The sequence below is a fragment of the Lipophrys pholis genome, assembly GCF_963383615.2.
Source record: "Lipophrys pholis genome assembly, chromosome: 15".
Classification (NCBI taxonomy): Eukaryota; Metazoa; Chordata; class Actinopteri; order Blenniiformes; family Blenniidae; genus Lipophrys; species Lipophrys pholis.
In genome coordinates, this window is record NC_137642.1 from 12,551,388 (window position 1) to 12,569,304 (window position 17,917).

General features: G+C 41.4%; 1 protein-coding gene across 1 annotated transcript in view; it reads left to right on the forward strand.

The window, feature by feature from the left end:
* hpse2 (heparanase 2) overlaps positions 1-17,917 on the forward strand; it is a 51,240-nt gene that overhangs the window by 15,352 nt on the left and 17,971 nt on the right. The window contains exons 4-5 of the mRNA XM_080482401.1: positions 13,273-13,446; positions 14,479-14,650. Of these exons, the coding sequence (XP_080338527.1) occupies positions 13,273-13,446; positions 14,479-14,650 (346 nt within the window). The remainder of the gene's footprint in view (positions 1-13,272; positions 13,447-14,478; positions 14,651-17,917) is intronic.

Here is a 17,917-nt window from a genome sequence, read left to right on the forward strand (position 1 = left end):
GTCTTTAAACGCACATCGCTGTCAGAGTCTGGAGTTTTGTTTGTTTGTAAGACTTATAAAATGTGTTCGAAACTTGGACGGACACATATGGAAGCCAGTTCTGACTTGGCTGTTAGGATGGTAACCTACTTTTACAGAGACTAACAACAGATAGCGGTTTGGCTACAACCTGAGATCAGTCACCTCCAGAAAGTTTATTGGCTCATTAGAGGGGTAATGGAAGCTTAATGTTAGATGTGTGACCAAATTGTTTTCTTTCCCATTTGCCAACGTCTCCCTTTTATTCTGTTTTTGTTAATTGGCTTAAGTATCCAGTAATTGGTGCCTTGGGTTTTTATTTGGGGCTTTTATTAGATGCCAGCTGATGGATGGTTAAAACATGACAGAGAAAATATGTAAACGATTTTATGGGCTTTCATCACTTAAGCAGTGCAACACTTTTAAAACATATTTGCTTCAATTCAATTCAATTTTATTTGAGTAGCGCCAAATGCAACACAGGCCGTTCCAAGGCACTTTTACAGAGAAAAACCCAGCAATCCCACGTGAGCGACAGTGGAAAAAGCTTTGTAGTATGGTTGAGACTACCTTGTGTCGCAATCATATTATACAATTGTTTATCTGCCATCAAGAAAGAGGACAGAAAATGGAAGAAAAGCTGGACTAAACTTGTGACCCGGGTCGGATGTTAGAAGCGTTTCACCTCATATTGCTGATTGCCCTCTAAGCCCTTTCACTCTTGAAATATTTGATTTTGAACAAACCCAGATCGGTGGGACGACTATGTTATTGAAGGAATTTTATGAGTCCATAAGTGTGTAATGAAATTTGCCTCGGTCAGAGGATTGAATCACGGAAAGGAGAAGTGCAGTTGAATGTTTGGTGGTGTTTTCCTCAGACCTGCGTTCCCTCAGGGAGTGTACAGGACTGCTTGCAGTGGCCCACGCAGGACGAGGCCAAGTGAAATCTCCCTGAGGTTTTAAACTTTTTGCTGTGAATGGCAGGAGCCGACACCTCTAACCAGGAACAGATGTCTGGCGGGATTTGGCTTGGCCAGGTCTTTCCCCTGGCAGAGGAGGAAACCCAGGGTTTGATTGAGCCAGAATGCCCCACTCACAGCACTAATAGTCTGGCTCTACAGGATCCCTCCCCGTTCAAGTCCGCTGCCTTCAAAACCCTCCACTCTCGGCTGAGAAAAGAAAGCAAGGGAGCAGAGCTTAGCCAGGGATCAGTCCTGCATACTCACATCGACGTGAAAGTGAAACTGCAGGTGATTCTCTGATAACGTTGCACAGCATCCATCCTTTATTATGACAGAATCTCACACAGGTTGATGTTTATTACTTTAGTCATTCATCAATGTCTTCATTTACAATAATGTGGAAGGCCAATGGAAGTGAGTTTAATTTTTGTTTTAACAAAATAAAAATGATTGCATGTTGGAGCGTTGGCGCCGATCCCAGCGAACAGTAGGGGAACGCTGGCGACACCCTGGAAAGGTCACCATTGCATCACGGGGCAAACAGAAACAGATAACTGTATTCACACCCTCGGGCAATTCACATGCATGTTTTTAGATCGTGGAAGGAAACCAGAGGACTGGAGAAAACCTGCATATATAAAATCGATGTGCCTCCCAGAGTGATTGAAGCGATTTCACCAGCAGTTTGCACTCAACAGATAATTCACACTGAGTTTTGGTTTATGTCGCTTTGCAGAAGCCTATTAATGTCAAACCTTTCATTCATTCATTTTTTTATCCCAGATCTGATACTTTTATATTATATTCAGCTATATATTAGTTTTAAATTCAACTCTCGTCTGTTCCATGAAGATTCTTTTTGTAAAAAATACACAAGCAGAAGTGAGAACCAACATACTCAATGATCCACCTTATTCCCACTCCATCTAGATTTTTGAACTACTTATACACAAAAATAGATGAAAAAAGCTCATGTTCATTGGCCATTGAGCCGGTTTGCTGAACGTACGCAGCTGTGAATTTGAAGGCGACAACAATATGACAGACTTTCTGTCTAAATGGAGAAAATTTAATCAGTGAAACAAATGAATGGAAATAGTGTTTAGACAGATGTATGAGCGTAATGATTTGACTGGCCGGTGTGTTTTTAGAGGTTTCCTTCAATACGCGTGAAATGAGATTGTATTTATTTGTGAAGCTGGGGAAAAATAAATAAAAAAATCTTTGCGGTTAATTTCAGACATTATAGCGTGCAATATGGTTTTGCAACCACTTGAAAGCCACATGCAAGAAGATCATTAGTTTTCTATAACTCAGACATCAAACAAGCGAATTGACCAAACCATAATTATTAAACAAATCAAAATGTGACTCGCAGACGATGAGCTTCAAACATGTTTAGTGTTGATGGAAAGAACAAAATGAGGGAGAAAGAAAAAAAAGTAGATGAATGTTCATGTTTTTTTTTTTTTTTTTTATGACACATGTTCAGGTGCTCAACAGACTCAGCAGAAAACTCAGCAGGGGCACAAGATTGATGAGAATATGCTTTGAGACTTTTGCGAGATATTTGTTTAAGATGCCGAACTGGGAAAAGTCCCATTTTCTCTTTACGTCAACATCTGGCGGGGACATCCATCACAGCTTGTGGTGTGCGTGTAGCGTGTTGCTGCAGGAACTCAAACGGGACCGATGAGGATATCGTACTGAAGCTGGTTGAATGATTCTTTTTTTAAAAGACGTCTTTGCTGCAGCGCATGGTTTCATTTTAACAAGTCAAAACTTGATTTCAAAAAACAAAAAAATCATAACTGCAGAATTTGTTGTAATATATGAATAACACAAGCAAATGAACTGTGTCCAAACGCAGTGACAAAGAAATACTTGATGCTTACATTAAAAAATGGTTGAGTTTATATATTCAGGACTGTGCAGTTAAAAAAAAGAAATAAATAAAATATTCTACAAAAAATAATCTGCTGGAAACCAAATTGTTTGGTTATTGTGGCGGAGCCTCCACAAGCACAAACCCTAATGTGATCCAATGACATTAGACGTGCTAGCAGATCAAGTTATCAAACAATCCGCTCGTTACTGCAAATATAGGTGAATTTGGCGAAAGACGAAAGATGCAACATGGTCGATGGCTGGTCACAAAGTCATAGTTTATGGCACAACACAGAAAATATCCCATAATAAAGTCCACAAATGAAGTTGTTCATCACAGCAGCCACAGCATGTGGGATGAAGGCTGAGCCAGTTTGTAGCTCCTTTTCAAATCTCTGAAAAACACGCACGCTCATAAACAACACAAGGGTTTCTGGACGTAGTAAATCACACTGTGTTTTGTTCATCAATCTATCAGCATAAACTCTCTCAGTATTTTGCGTGTTGTGCGATACACGTCTGATATTCCACATTCATGAAGGCAAATGCGCTAAATTGATAATATTTGTATTGTACATGCACCATGGATGTGTGGAAAATGACTTTTGCCGCATTCTCACCAACATAACATAATATTTTTCCAACATGTTATATCTTAGATGCATAATTACCTGTGGAATCGATTGCAATGCAATGCTGCTGGTCCTGTAACTGTTTGATCTGGCTCTGCATGTTCAACAGGAAAACAGAGCCTTCGGTTCAACTGAAGCATAAGGTAATGTGTGTGTGGATATACTTGCAGAGTGGAAGATGATTGCTGTGATTATAGTGATTATTGGAGCAGTGAAAAGGGAGTCTGGGATACTGCGTGTTTGCATTGCTGCCCTGCTTGGGATCTGTTCTTTATAACCCTCATTCATCACATGGCCCGGGATCAAAGATAGCCTTCCTGCACTGGGAATAGAGCAGATGTCCTGTACACCTCAACAAATGTTTTGTTTGCCCTCGCTATCCCGGTCTTGTGATGGATTTGAAAGTGATAGATTGGAAAGTGTTAAAAGAGACACTTGTGAAGAAGTCACTGTTTGCAGCCTTCGCTGGTGTTTTGTTCAAAGGGCTGCAGAGAAGGTTTTAACTCTGAACTCTTTGATGGTTGATGGGCAGTTCAGTTCTGGGCCAGTCTCCCACCCTATTTCATCCTATTTCTGCAACCGACTCTTTGTCTCTCTGCAATTACAGAGTGTTCAGCAGCCAATTGCAGCGTCAGCAGAGGTGTGTGACCAGATGGTTAACAAGATAAGGAGTCGAAGCTTCACAACCACTGTTGTTGGAGGTGACAGTGTTACCAATCTCTGGTTGTTAAAATGTCAGGCCTGCTCTCTCACTCCCTTAGATTTCACTGCTCTGCTTTGGTTAAAGAAAAAAAAGTACACGAGTGTGACAATAATCAGATTAAAGCTAAATATACCGTATGAAACCATCCGCTGGATGAAAACAGTTTGATGTTTTTGTTCCATGCGAATGTTATCTTTTTAAAACTTTGTCTTTAAGGGTTAACTTTACCTTTGTCTTCTTCCTCTTCCTCCTCATCCTCTGTCTTTGTCATCTTTTTCTACATTGTCATCCTTGTTTTCTTAATTTGCATTATCCTTTTTTTCTTTGTCTACTTCATCTGAATCTTTATCGATTAATTCTTTTCCTTTGCCTTCTCCTTCCTTACCATTGTTATTAGAGTCCAGAATGAAAATGCTTTGCTTCATTGTTGCTAAAGAGCCTTCGCACACGCGGACCGCCATGCTTCAGTGGCTGTCTGACGGACGACATTACCAGTAGCCGGTCATGACTCAGAAGTAGTCGCAGACTCTAAACACAGACCCACGACGGCCTCGCAGCAAATGGCTTACACGGTTTACAAGTTTGGACAGACTCTGACTCGGTGAGAGAGCTGCAGACGGCCCTAATACTCTTGTGACAATGCTCACGACACGCTTTCTGATTTCGATTCTAGCATATGACGGTTTTGCAGATTTCTCTGCAGTTTTTTGAACAATGGCGACTCTATGATTTCACTTTAATAGTAATGCCTAAATACCCAAAATACCAGATTTGATTGCAGGGAAGCTGCAGATGCATCTTGTCTTGAAGGGATCAGCAGATTTCCTCCTCCTTCGCCTGTGGTTTGTAGGTGGCAAACACACACGTTGGTGTTGCTCTCCTGGGAAACGAACATTTCCGCACACCTTGTTTCGTTACCAGCCCAACACAGTGAGGTCATTAGTATCTAAAGAGTGTACTTTTCCCATTAGGGAGCGATAGACGGCAACCGTTGCCAAACAGATGTGAAAACCACTCACGCCCCACACACACACTCTCCTCACTCAGATATCCCTCAACGAATGGTTTGTATTACGTGGCACCGAGGACAGTGAAAGACGGTCAGTTGCCATCTTGTCCACTTCTCTGTGATTGAGTTTCCTGCTGCTGCAGCCCGTTGCCTCTGCTGGAGCGTGCACACGTGCATGCAGCGTTGAGTTAGTGTACTTTACATCAAACCCAGCGCATGTTAACATACCACTCATCTTACTCACCAGATCTGTACACTTGCCTTGCACCTCTTTACACAGGACTCACAGAGGGGGGGTGGGGGGCCCCACACACACGTCTAGTCATAGCAAATTCACAGATTGAGGTAATTTCTCTCCCTCACGTTTTAGTTTTCACACACACACACACACGCACGCGCGCGCACACACACACACACACACACACACACACACACACACACACACACACACACACACACACACACACACACACACACACACACACACACACAAACACACACACACTGGCGAATCGATCCCCTTCTACTAACAGAATTAAAAACAGGTGCCTATCACATATCTCACATTCTTCCAAAATACAAAAGTAGTTTGACCTGAATGGTTTTGCTGGAGTGAAGCCACCCTGTATGAAAGAAGAGTACGCACGTGTGCGTGTGTGTGTGCGTGTGCGTGTGCGTGTGCGTGTGTGTGTGTGCGTGCGCGTGTGTTTGTGTGTGTGTGTGTGTAAACATGGAGGCGTTGGGTTCTGTGCAACACGCTAGTGGATCGGTACAGACTGACTTTATATTGGAACCACATTTCTCCCGCCGCGCCACCCTTACACATAGTGTCAAGTTAACGTCGGGATAAGTTGCAGATAAAACCATAAATAGCAAAGCGCCGCATTTAATAGCTTTTCTTGGTGCAGCAAACGTAACAGTATACCGGCCTCTCTTTGACCGATACAAATGAACGATCAGACCACGTGATGCTCTTAAACTTTTGACCATAACACAACAGCGACGTGGAGATTTGAGTCTTGACGTGACCTCGCTCCAGTCACAGTGTCTGCGGCCTCCGAGGATCTGATTAGTGGATGAACTGATCCAATGAGAAACAGAAGGGAGGGGGATTTGCTAGTGGAACCTCTGGAGCTGGTGAGGAAAAGATATTGAAACCATAATGGAGGCGCTTATGATAAATGCGCTGCACTTGGATTTTTCGGGGCTTTTTTTTTTTTTTTGGCAGTTTACTTCCAAATCTTTCACGACTGGACTTGCGGGTTGAAACTGTGCACGTGGTGTGTGTTAAGTATAAACGTTACATTGCTTTTCATCCATCTAGTAAAACCTTAAATACTGTCATCAACAATCGCCATGTTAAGAGGAATTTGATGGATGAGCATGACCAGAGCAGTTCCTTGCCCCACTAATGGGAGTTTTTACAGCTGACAGAGAAAATTACAAACCTCTCTGACACATGGAGTCGGTGTAATGTCCATGATGTCATTTCACGCAGATTATGCCTCCACTCATATACTTTGATTAAAGACAACAAAGTCTGAATTTTGAGTTGCGTGTTGAGATCAGCATGGACACTTTATATGCATTTTTAAGAGCTCTGGAAGCCGGAGTGCAACATGTGCAATTTCAGATATGAAAGACACATTTCATCCATAAACAGGAAAAAAAGTCACAATTAATTACTCTAAACAGCCTTCTCTCTCGTCTGCACACGTTTTTTGGGGGGATTTGGTTTTGACTCAGCTTTTAAAGCAAGCCAGACCTCAACGTGCGTGTGTGGGCGTGTGTGTGTGTGTGTGTGTGTGTGTGGCAGTAAGCTCTATTTAGTGAAACCCCAAAGAAAATATGTCTTTGTTAAGCTTGAATTTTACTATTTCAAGAAGCACATTCAGAATAACACAAGTAAAAAATTGTGGACATAAATCATCCTTGGATGCGGAAACGCGGTTTGTTTCTTGTTCGATGTCTTTATTTTGCTCCCTTTTGTTATACAAAGATGAGTTTTTTTTTTTTTAACAAACACCACCATCTGATCCAAACATAAGCATTAGTACTACATATTTATACCTAGTTCCTTTAACTACATACACTTGCTTTTTCACAATCTAACTGCCAACAAGTTAAGTTGATAATCTCACGAAAAAGTTAGGTGATTATATTCTATGTTCGGCGTGAACACACTTTTGATTATGTTACCTAAGAAATGTTATGACCAGATTTTACCTCCTGCTGTGTCTGTTTCTTGCTAATATTTTTTAAAAACTACTTTCTATTCTGATGTAACTGGAAGCATAAAAAAAAAAAAAAAAAAAGACTCAACTACAAAACACATGAACTCATTGTCATGTACAGATACTTCAGGATGAAATGTTCTCAGAGAAGACGCCTTCGTTTTACACTGAGGACCAAAAATTATTAAAAAATTTTAAAACCCTTGTGATTCACCTTTAACATATGATATATGTCTTTCTACATCAGATTTTTGTTTGCTTACTTTTTGTGCTGTCTTGTTTTTGAACATGTGCTGTGTTATTATCCACTGATGTTTTGCAGGTTACATACCGAGATTTAATCTGCGAACTACCTTTCTTTTTTATGTAACTAAAATGTCCATACAGTTCCCACTGCTGCCATGCATCTTCCTCTTCTCAGCCTGCTTTTCATAACTGTAAGTGAAGCCATTTTTTAAGCGGGCGACCTTTCCAAGGCCTCCGAGGCAGGCGGATCTGCTTCTTAATACTTAACAGCACTGTGCATTTCCTATTTCAAGAGGATATATGATAGCATCGAAGGGACCCTTGCAGCTCAAACGTGTTGCAAGCCACAACTTAAAGTCACATTCGACGATCGCTCTCTTGTAATAGAACACCTGTTTCTGTGTGCCCACAGTAAGTGTCTCAAAGTGCAGCGACAGACAAACGCGTCATTTCGCTGGAAACTCCAAATGTGTTTCTGCTTAATGTGGGTGGTATGAAAAGCAGCTTGTTTGTGTGAGCGCGCGCAGGCCCGGGTGTACGTGGACGTATGTGTACCTCAGCGTTTCAGGGAATATGCAGGGCTTCAGAAATGAGGCATAGCGACGACTGATGCTGCCAGCCTATTTGCTTCACACAACTGGCTTTTCTATCAGATAGACAGCTTGACAATATCCAGACTCCACCGTTTCCGCTCCGCATAAATACACAAAGGCACGGCAGCAGATACACTCGCGTATACAATGGCCCATGCTCACACTCTTGAACCCACACAGCTTGTTTCTGGACTGTTGTTGCCGGGTAAAAGAGAGAGAAACTCTGTAAAGTCTGACCTCCCAGAGAGACCGACGTTGTGCTCCTGGAGCAGAGGATTTTATATGACAACATAACCGGTATTTGTAAAGTCAGCGGCGAGTGTACACAACTCTGTATTGGGCCATTATTATTAACTTACACATCTCTTCTGTCGCTTCCAAATGAATCACTGTAAATGAATGACAATCACAGACATATTTATGCAAAACTCTGAGGTGGTTTCTGCTGGTATGTTTTGTTCATGTGCCTTTGGGAAAGCATGACTTCCTCTTAGTCAGAGGCACATTTGAAACGTACTCCCACGGCCTTTTAAGAACTCATATGTAGGTTTATTTATTAGAAGAAATACATTGTGTAGATTAGAATGGCAGTTGTACTAAATTATGTATAGAAAGTATGAAGAAGTGTATCAAATTTAGGGGATTTATATGCTATTAAAGGTGAATTGTATCAGTTTGATTGATTGAACTGTTTTCAACAAATTCCATTCCGTATAAATGGCACAAAAGGTACTTTATTCACACATTTAAGTCCTGAATAAACTATAATCACAATCATAGATAGAAATTTTCAGCATTTAAATCAATAAGAGGCAAGTCTGACAGTAAGCTGTCATCCTACGCTGAACTGAAGGTGATAGTTGTCGCAGTGTAAATCAGGACGTAAGAATGGTATATTCAGGAAAAAAGTAAACAGAATCGAGTGAGGGGATCTGGACGTGGTCCAATATTTTACCTGTATGGGGAATCTGCGAACCATCAGTGATGCATTGAATATTAATGCATTTTCTTTTCTGCATTTCTTTCTAAAGATTCGAGAGTGGGCCATGAGTGGCTGTTAGTCATCCGATGTGTGACGTAGCAAGATGGCCATCTGACACTGTCAGAAGATTATTTCAGGCTGTTTTGGGTTGCAAGACCATGACAACAGTGTTACGCTCGGCTCCTGTCTTCTCCCTGTTGTCACGGGAATGTTTTCCCTGCCCTCCTGGCAGGAAACAGCTTACCTCTCTTTATGCACCTCCTGTACTTGCCTCTTCGTTGAGGTACTGTGCTGTGATTGTGGTAACTTTGCTGAGTGATTTGTGGAGAAATTTAAGGGATTATACAAAAGCTCAATGATCAAAATGGCCTATTTTTAATATTGAAGACACCGTTCTTGTTGTGTTCTCAAGGCCTTTCTCTACAAAATCTGTTGCTTTTGTTTATATCTTCTCTTGGTTCGTGCATTTATCGATTTTGATTTGTTTCAGATTACAACTGGTTTTGTGTTGCCCGTCTTCCCCGATGACAAGCTTGGTTGTAACAGCAGACATCTGTGAACCGTTCTGACTGTACAATATAGGACTCTTCATCTTTCATCTGGGAAAGTTCCAAATCGCCCAGCATACCTTGAAAGATTAAATGGTAAACTGAGTAGATATGTGTGGCCCCAAGGTATTATTCACTGTCACTGTGATAAGCACCATTTCCTAGAGAAGGAAAGGTAATTTCATGTTGTATGATTGAGCGTCTCTCTGTGTTTTTGTAAAACCTGTAGGTCATTTGTATCGTTGCCTTTCGGGAGAGCAAATCCCCATAAACAGTAAAATCTGCTATTCCACTATGAATTTAACATTCATCTCCTTATTGCCACGCTGATGTGATGAGCTGTCCTTAAAGGGACGTACTGTTTCGAGGGAATGTTAAGTTGTTTGTCCTGTTTACTCAGAACAAGATAAATTCATGGCTTTAGGTGAGTCAAGCTTGAGCCAGCTTCTCAGGGTAAAATGTAAATATGGTGATCAGTGTCACAATCCATGGTGCAACTGCTGATTCAGTTAGTTTTGTTGGGATTAAATCAACATTTTACAGGGCGACTTGATAAAAGATGATTAACATACCTGAAGCCACCAAAGTAGGATCTCACTGAATGTCCAAAACATGTTTGAATTAATATTTAATTCTTAGTGTCATTGTTTAACAAAAGTCTTTCTATGTAGAATATATGATTTTTTTTATCCACCTTCATCATTTAGAATTTGATAGAATAAATATTTATACATTTATTTATTAGCTGGTTTTCTGTCACCAGCCCTGACTGCAATACTCAATTTAGTCATCTACTGGCTGAAGTAGCATGATATTTATATAGTTATTGTTTAACTCTTCATGGACCACCTAGGTTGAGTTGATTTTCTGTGATTATACATACCAAAATCAGCAACAAACAAGGTATAATATGCATACAGTGAAATATGTGAAAACCTCTGGAATACTGGGTTAGCAAATGTACAATATAAACAGAGGATGGTCCTCAAGGGGTAAATACATCCTTAAATAGAGTATAACTCTCATTAGATGCTCTCACCTTCTTATCCATGACGTGCCATGTCCTCCAATAAATGTGTTATTATCAGAAAAGCGATCATTTCTGTAACTCGGCACTTGAAGATAATAAAGTATTGGAAAAGCAAAAATAATACTTTTTGTTTGCACCTCAATCCATGTACTTGTCTCATTTTTACAACAAAATGAAGCAGTTGTACTATTTTTCTGCCTAGAGATAGAGAGAGCGAGAGTAAGAGCGAGAGAGAGAGAGAGAGAGAGAGAGAGAGATTGCATGAAGCTATTTAAGCTGGTTATTTCCCAGGAATCATACTGACTTAAACGCACAGACATGTGTTTAATTGTACATGCTGCCAGCAGGGGAGAGTTATATTTAGCAGCTTGATGCACCTCGAGATGCCTTCGTGTGTTTGCGAGGTCTGCTGCCCGAGGTCTGCTGCGAAGGCTGGTTGTCTTCTGCTCAGATCTCAGGTGAGGAAAAGCCTGGAATCACTCATCCTGACAGCCACATCTGGCGCTACTTTCTCCATCCCGATGCCCTCGACTCTGCTCCCGCAAACAGACGCCGCTCCGGTTTAACCACAGAGGGAAGGAGTTATGATAATAACATTATTGGTGGTTATTAATGAGACGGAGAACAGACAGTTTACACAGGAGAAATACACTCCTGTTGTACGATAAAGCCAACTTAATGCAAGTATCAGTATTGTTTTCAGGCTTTGTCCTGCTCTTCCTGGAAAGCAGATTAATTCCAGGTGCATCAAGCCAACTTTGTGTTCTGTCGATTTGCTTTTTGGATTATACGTAAGCAGCACTCATAGTGAAATAAAGGCTCACAGTACATGACAAGTATGACAACTCATTTTAGCATGGGTACAAGTTAATTAATAAAATTATGTCTTCTAGTCTTAAAGTCAACTTTATTCACTCTTAAATGCAGAACCTTACACCTTTTAATAGCTTGACTCATTTTCGGGGGGGGGGGGAACCTCACATGCACCCGAGCCTGCTCTGCTTTTTTCTTCATGGCACACTGGACAAAGGTTTTATTTGGCAAACTGAGCTGGTGCCAAACCCTGAGTCGAGGGAAAATTCTGGCTTAAACTACCCCAGCGCAGTCTTCATCTGGTTCCTGTTGTACCCTACGAAGTGAAGGTCACAGTTCAGGGCAATATTTACATTAATGGCGTTATTCCAAAAGGGTTGGATTTCAAAACAAGTGCCAAAGGTATCCAGGAGCCGCCTGCTGTCGCACATTAAAATATAAACAAACACTTTTGGCACTCTCAACCTCCACCAACATCTGTGGCTGGCCCTACTTCATTGCTGCAGAGAGAGAGAGAGAGAGAGAGAGAGAGAGAGAGAGAGAGAGAGAGAGAGAGAGAGACTACAGACATTAATGTGGGTGAGCAGTCAGCTGCAGAATAAAACTGCTCAATGCTTTGCAGAGTGGATCACCACAGGAGGCCAGGATGGGAAAATCAGTCCGTCTGGATTCTCACTGAATGTTGGTGAGGATGAGAATCTGTGGTCGTGTGTAGAAATGGACTCATATGCACCAAGTTCAGCGGTGGTTGCAGAATAGATCCCAGGTGGAGTTCAGGGCTTGTACCAATACTTACAATAGTTACCAATACTTGCATTACTTTGAGTTTAATAGTTGTAACATATAGGCCAGGCTAAATTGTTTCGAATTAATCTAAAGAATAATTTGTTATTTTATATTGTTTGGTTTTTGTTTTGTTTTTTTGCCTTGGTGACATTGCTTACAGGTGAAGCAGTTAAAGCGGATTCATTATCAAAGAGTTAAACTTTCCTATCCTGAAGACATACTTACATTTCTTTGTTCTCATAATTACGTGGCTAATTATTTAACCACAGAGTGCTGAGGAGTAACTGATGGGATGAGCAATACTAATGTTTAGAATTGAAATGCTGAAGAGCCTGCAATTGGTTTTTTTGGCTGGGCCCTTTCTACATTGGGTCCTCAATGTTCCTGCCGTGGATTCTTTGAGGGAACTCCACGTTCGCCCACAAAAAAGACGTGTTTGACCAATTAGTGACTCTGAATTACACATAGGTGTTTGTTTCTACGTCCAACGAGGAACCCGCACTTCGCCTAACATTATGATAATGTCTGAAGCCAATACCTTCCGCTTTAGTTTTTAATTATGCCAAAATAAAAGCCACATTTGAAACAAATAAAATTGCTGAGTAATGTCATTACATATCAACACATTTTTACTTGTGCGTAATGATCAGAACATAAAATTGTTTGCAACCCCCTCCATAGCTGTTAAACAGAAAGCACCACAGGTCTGGATTCAGAGCGGGAGAGTCAGAGAACCCATGTGTTTTCCATCATGTTCGTGCGGCCATATGATTCTCCGATGCATAAAAAAGAATCAAAGTTACAACTGCTTTGTGGGTTTTTCCCAGCCAGGTCTTTAGACAAACTCTACAACTTTGCCGATTGTGCCGGTCTGCACCTGATTCTGGGGCTCAACGCGCTGCACAGAAACCCGGACAACTCGTGGAACACCTCCTCCACCCTGAGCCTGCTCAAGTACGGCGCCGGCAAGAAGTACAACATCTCCTGGGAGCTTGGCAACGGTCAGTACAGCAACACGCCACATGCGGCTTCTGAGCGATACGGAGGGGCGCGACCTCGCCTCAAAATAAGCTTGAATATGCTGACGCTGCTCGAGAGTTTTCAACCCCTGCGTTTCTTTGTTAGGTTTTTCTTATTCAGCTGCATTTCAATTGGAAACACATTGCATTTTATGTAATAACCTTCTCCGCGATCCAAGGTTGTGTCATCATGCCGAATAAGTTTCACGCTCACAAAGTGGAAGAGGGTGCTTTTTTCGGAATAATTTAGTCTACTAACCTAGTAGTTGAGTAAATGTTTGTTTAATATTTTAAGGCTTCTTTGGCAATGCGTGGGGAAAACGCTACATTTTAAGTGTCCGTTCAGTTTGGAGATTGATTCAAGGATTCATCCAAGCATGAAAAGAACCACAATTTGCCGGCTGCGCGTCTCTACATAATTTAATAAAATTTCTAAAGTAATACAAATCTGGCCAGATACTTTTATATCAGCCTAGAATCATAAGTACCAGAAGAAAAATCCAGTGATGGGACCATGTGAACATTTTAGTGAGGACTTAAACCGTAGCGAAAGTAATCATTTCAAGTAAATCACCCATGCAGTGCAGACCCAGAGCAAATATATAAAGACTGTACGAAAAGTGAGTGCGTGTATCTGCTTGTGATATTCTCACAGTTTTCAGGAGAACGTGGCCTCACAAACAAACCAGTACATAGTAATTGTCAGTAAAGGACAAACAGCAACAAGTCGGCAGAAATGTAATTTTTCTCTTTTCAGGGAAACAAACTCACTCCGTTGCTCTTTTTTGTGTTACTGAAACTGCAAGGCCACCATGTGTGCTCGAATCATTCCCCCGACACCGAGTCCATCTGTCTGTATTACTGCGAATTGCCCAATTATCCCTTTTTCTACTGGCTGCTGGATACTCTCGGAGAGAGCAATATCAGACTACAACAACAACGATCTCTGCCACCTCCCGACGGCTGCTTGTATAAACTCCATCGCCCTGGTTGTGCCGCGTATTCCCTTCCCAGAGCCGAATGCCTACCGCAGCATGGTGGGTCGTGCGGTCAACAGCACCCAGTTGGCTCAGGACTACGCCAAACTGCGGACGCTGCTGCAATCGGTACGCTACTACCACCGCGCTCAACTCTTTGGCCCCAACGCGGGACGACCCCGGAAGAACGCCATCCTGCTGCTGGATGGGTGAGTCACCAAGTAAAACAATGATTGGCCCAGATTCCACTCCTTGTTAGGCTATCCTGCTGGAAAATGAAGGGGGAAGGTAGTGGAAAGTATGCAGGAGCAGTTCGGGACTTTTACTGAGCTCTACTGTTTTTAGCACGCACACACACACACACACACACACACACACACACACACACACACACACACACACACACACACACACACACACACACACACACACTTTGTAGTGTTCACTGTTTATGGATTTCCAGGTTTCAGGGGATCAGCTTTGGTTATAACCTGTCAGCCTAAATAAAGTGTCGTCTGACTGATAACGTGACGGCGCAACGTCCCACCTGCTGGCTTCACCCAGAAGCTGCAGCAGCTTTGGTTTTGACTCCGGTCACTTCTCCAACAGGCTGCTCTCCCCCGCTGCCTGTCGCCTCGTGGGACTGAAGTGTTGAACTTTGGAGTTTTAGATGAACAAGCAAACCTTTAGGTATTGCTGTATTTTTATTAACATGTAGATATTATGAATACTTTACTCTTTTTTTTTTTTAAACCAAAATGTCAGAAGGGCTTTATAAATACTGTTGATATTCAGTTTAATAGATAAATGAATGTGTTTAAAAACAAATTGTAGGCAAAGCAAGACATAGGCACCTTAAAATCATAATATGCACGTCATCATTAAGTGTCTTACAGTTTGTAAACAATCTGGCTGCGAGATTCTAGCAGGTTATGAGCAGCATCTTGAGTGTTTTCCCTCCCTTCCCTTAGACCTTCAGGCTCGCTCTGAAATATAATGTTCAGGTTACATTCGGTTGTTACTTTAAATTCTAATTGTTTAGATTAACCTTACGCAGTGTCCGGATGACATCAGCACTCAGATATATTCATCGCTTAGAAAAATCTAAGCCTTTTTGTGAGTTGTTTTTTTTATCATTTTAAAAGGAAACACACTGCACTTGAGGTGGGCGCTTCAGTGTCCTCGTACAACAAACACACTGAAAAACAAAACATGGGCGCATTTACACAACTCTGTCAGTGTTGTTTGTACGCAAATAAAAGGTGTCTCTTCGTAGGGATGCTTGCTTTTTCCTGGAAGTACAGACTATTTCATACTTTGGAGAACTTTAAAATGTAAATTTCAAATTTTTATTCAAGCAAGCGTTTGACTGTGTAATTGAGCCCTGCTGCTGGAGACAAACATGTGGTGTAAAACTCACGAGTTGTAAGCACATATAAGCAGTTATTGATGTATTTGTCCCAAACTGTACCTCCTCCTGTGAGTGCTCATAAAGAAAGATTCCGGTAAAAACGGAAAAATTAAAAAACGCTGTTGTAATAATGCAAAATATCTCTTATAAGGTCTCGTTCCAGTTGTTGGATCGCATCCATAACATCGTCTCGTAGACTCTGCTTTCAGCTATCGCTGAAACAAATATCATGAAACATTGCTCCGCGTGAGAACATTTGGGGTAGACACTGTTCGAGGTGGTCTTTTGCAGTAACCATAAAAATGAAGACATCTACTGCCTCTTCTGGGTGGCTGAAAGCAAGCTGCGTTCACTGCTCCACTCTTCTGTCACAAGAGATTTAGAAGATGTTTTTACACAGATAATAGGACATTAGGAAGCGATGGAGGTACGATTTACTCTGCAGGAATTACGTTCTCAAATAAACAGCTGGGAACTTGATTCCTTTTAACTAAAACGTGGCCCATAAAGCAAGTTTAATGTGCTTTAAAATTACAGTGTAGTTCACTTTTGCATGCACGTGGGTAGTTGCAAGCAGAGGAACCATTTAATGTCCCAGTTTATCTCAGCCTGGATCTATCTCCAGCTCGTCTCTGCAGCCACACACATTTTGACAGGTAGTTGGAAGACGAGAGGGAAGGAATATTCCGATCTGTGTGGTTAAACTACTTCCATCAGTGAAACCATTAGAAACTGTTTTTTTGTTTTTTCTTCTTCTTCTTCTTCTTCTTCTTCTTCTTGCTGTGCACCGGCAGTTTAGCTTCACTCACAAATAAAAGGTGTGTGTTTTTGTGTGCAGTAGTGTGTGTGTGTGTGTGTGTGTGTGTGTATACTGAAACTGTTCAAACTGATTAATGAGCACCAGCCTCAGAGGACAGAGAGGATGTCAGAACCCGAGGAGGAATGAGAGGATGAAGAGCAGAGAAATCGACTATCCATAGGTCACGGGTGTCACATTTAATGTCGGGGCGATTCTTGTGTGTTTGACACCGTTACGAGGGGGCGGCTCTCGTGTTTGACAGGCCGACTTCTCTGCTCCTCTCAAGAAATGTAGATGAATGAGAGGGTGAGCCGCTCAACACTCAACTATCAGAGCTGCACAGACTAAACAAACCTGAGTGGTGAAAGTTGTGTTCTGTGACATGGTGTTTAGAGACAAGCTGTTACACCCAAATATGGAGCGATTTGAATCAGGTAGACCAGGAAACACACACACACACACACACACACACACACACACACACACACACACACACACACACACACACACACACACACATGCCACAGCTCAGGAAGAGGAACGCAGGTTGCAGGAGGAACTCGCTCCATTTTTGTTTGATATGAGGACGAGCTTCAAAACTTTTTTTGTGTATCCGTGGGGGATGTTTGGAGTTTATATTAAGGTTAAAGTAACGACCACCTGCTACAGAAACATTTCCAGCAGAGTTTTTTTTTTTTTTGGACTTTAATTCAGCAGCCACTGAATCTGAGGATACATTCTGTTCAGGCAACACTAAACACACAAACCTAAATGATGTTGTTGCTCCAGGAATCCTCAACGTTATGAACCTAGAAGTGAAAACAAATTGTTTGTAAGTATAAAAGTTAGCGAAAAAATTGTAGCATTATTTTATCTTTGTTTCATATCGACATACAAGCTCATGTTGATCCCGTCTCCATTCTTCACTTTATGACCTTTTTTACCCAATACTGGTAATAAAAACCGCTGATATTGTCATGCAACACATGTTTTAGGTGATATAGAAGTGAAGTCAAATGAGTTTGACACACTGATCTCGGAAGATTTCACAGTTCATAGTTTAACCTGTTATACTCGGCAAAGTGTGTTTTGTTGGAAAACATGCGACTTAATTAAATTCATATTTTCTTTTATTTCATAATTTGGGGTAACGAAGGACAGGGTGAAGCACGTATCACTAGTAAACCTACATCTTTTCGCTGTTAAATCATTTGCTGTTATTCCGTGTGATCATCTTGAAAACAAAGATGTCATAGAGATTTATAT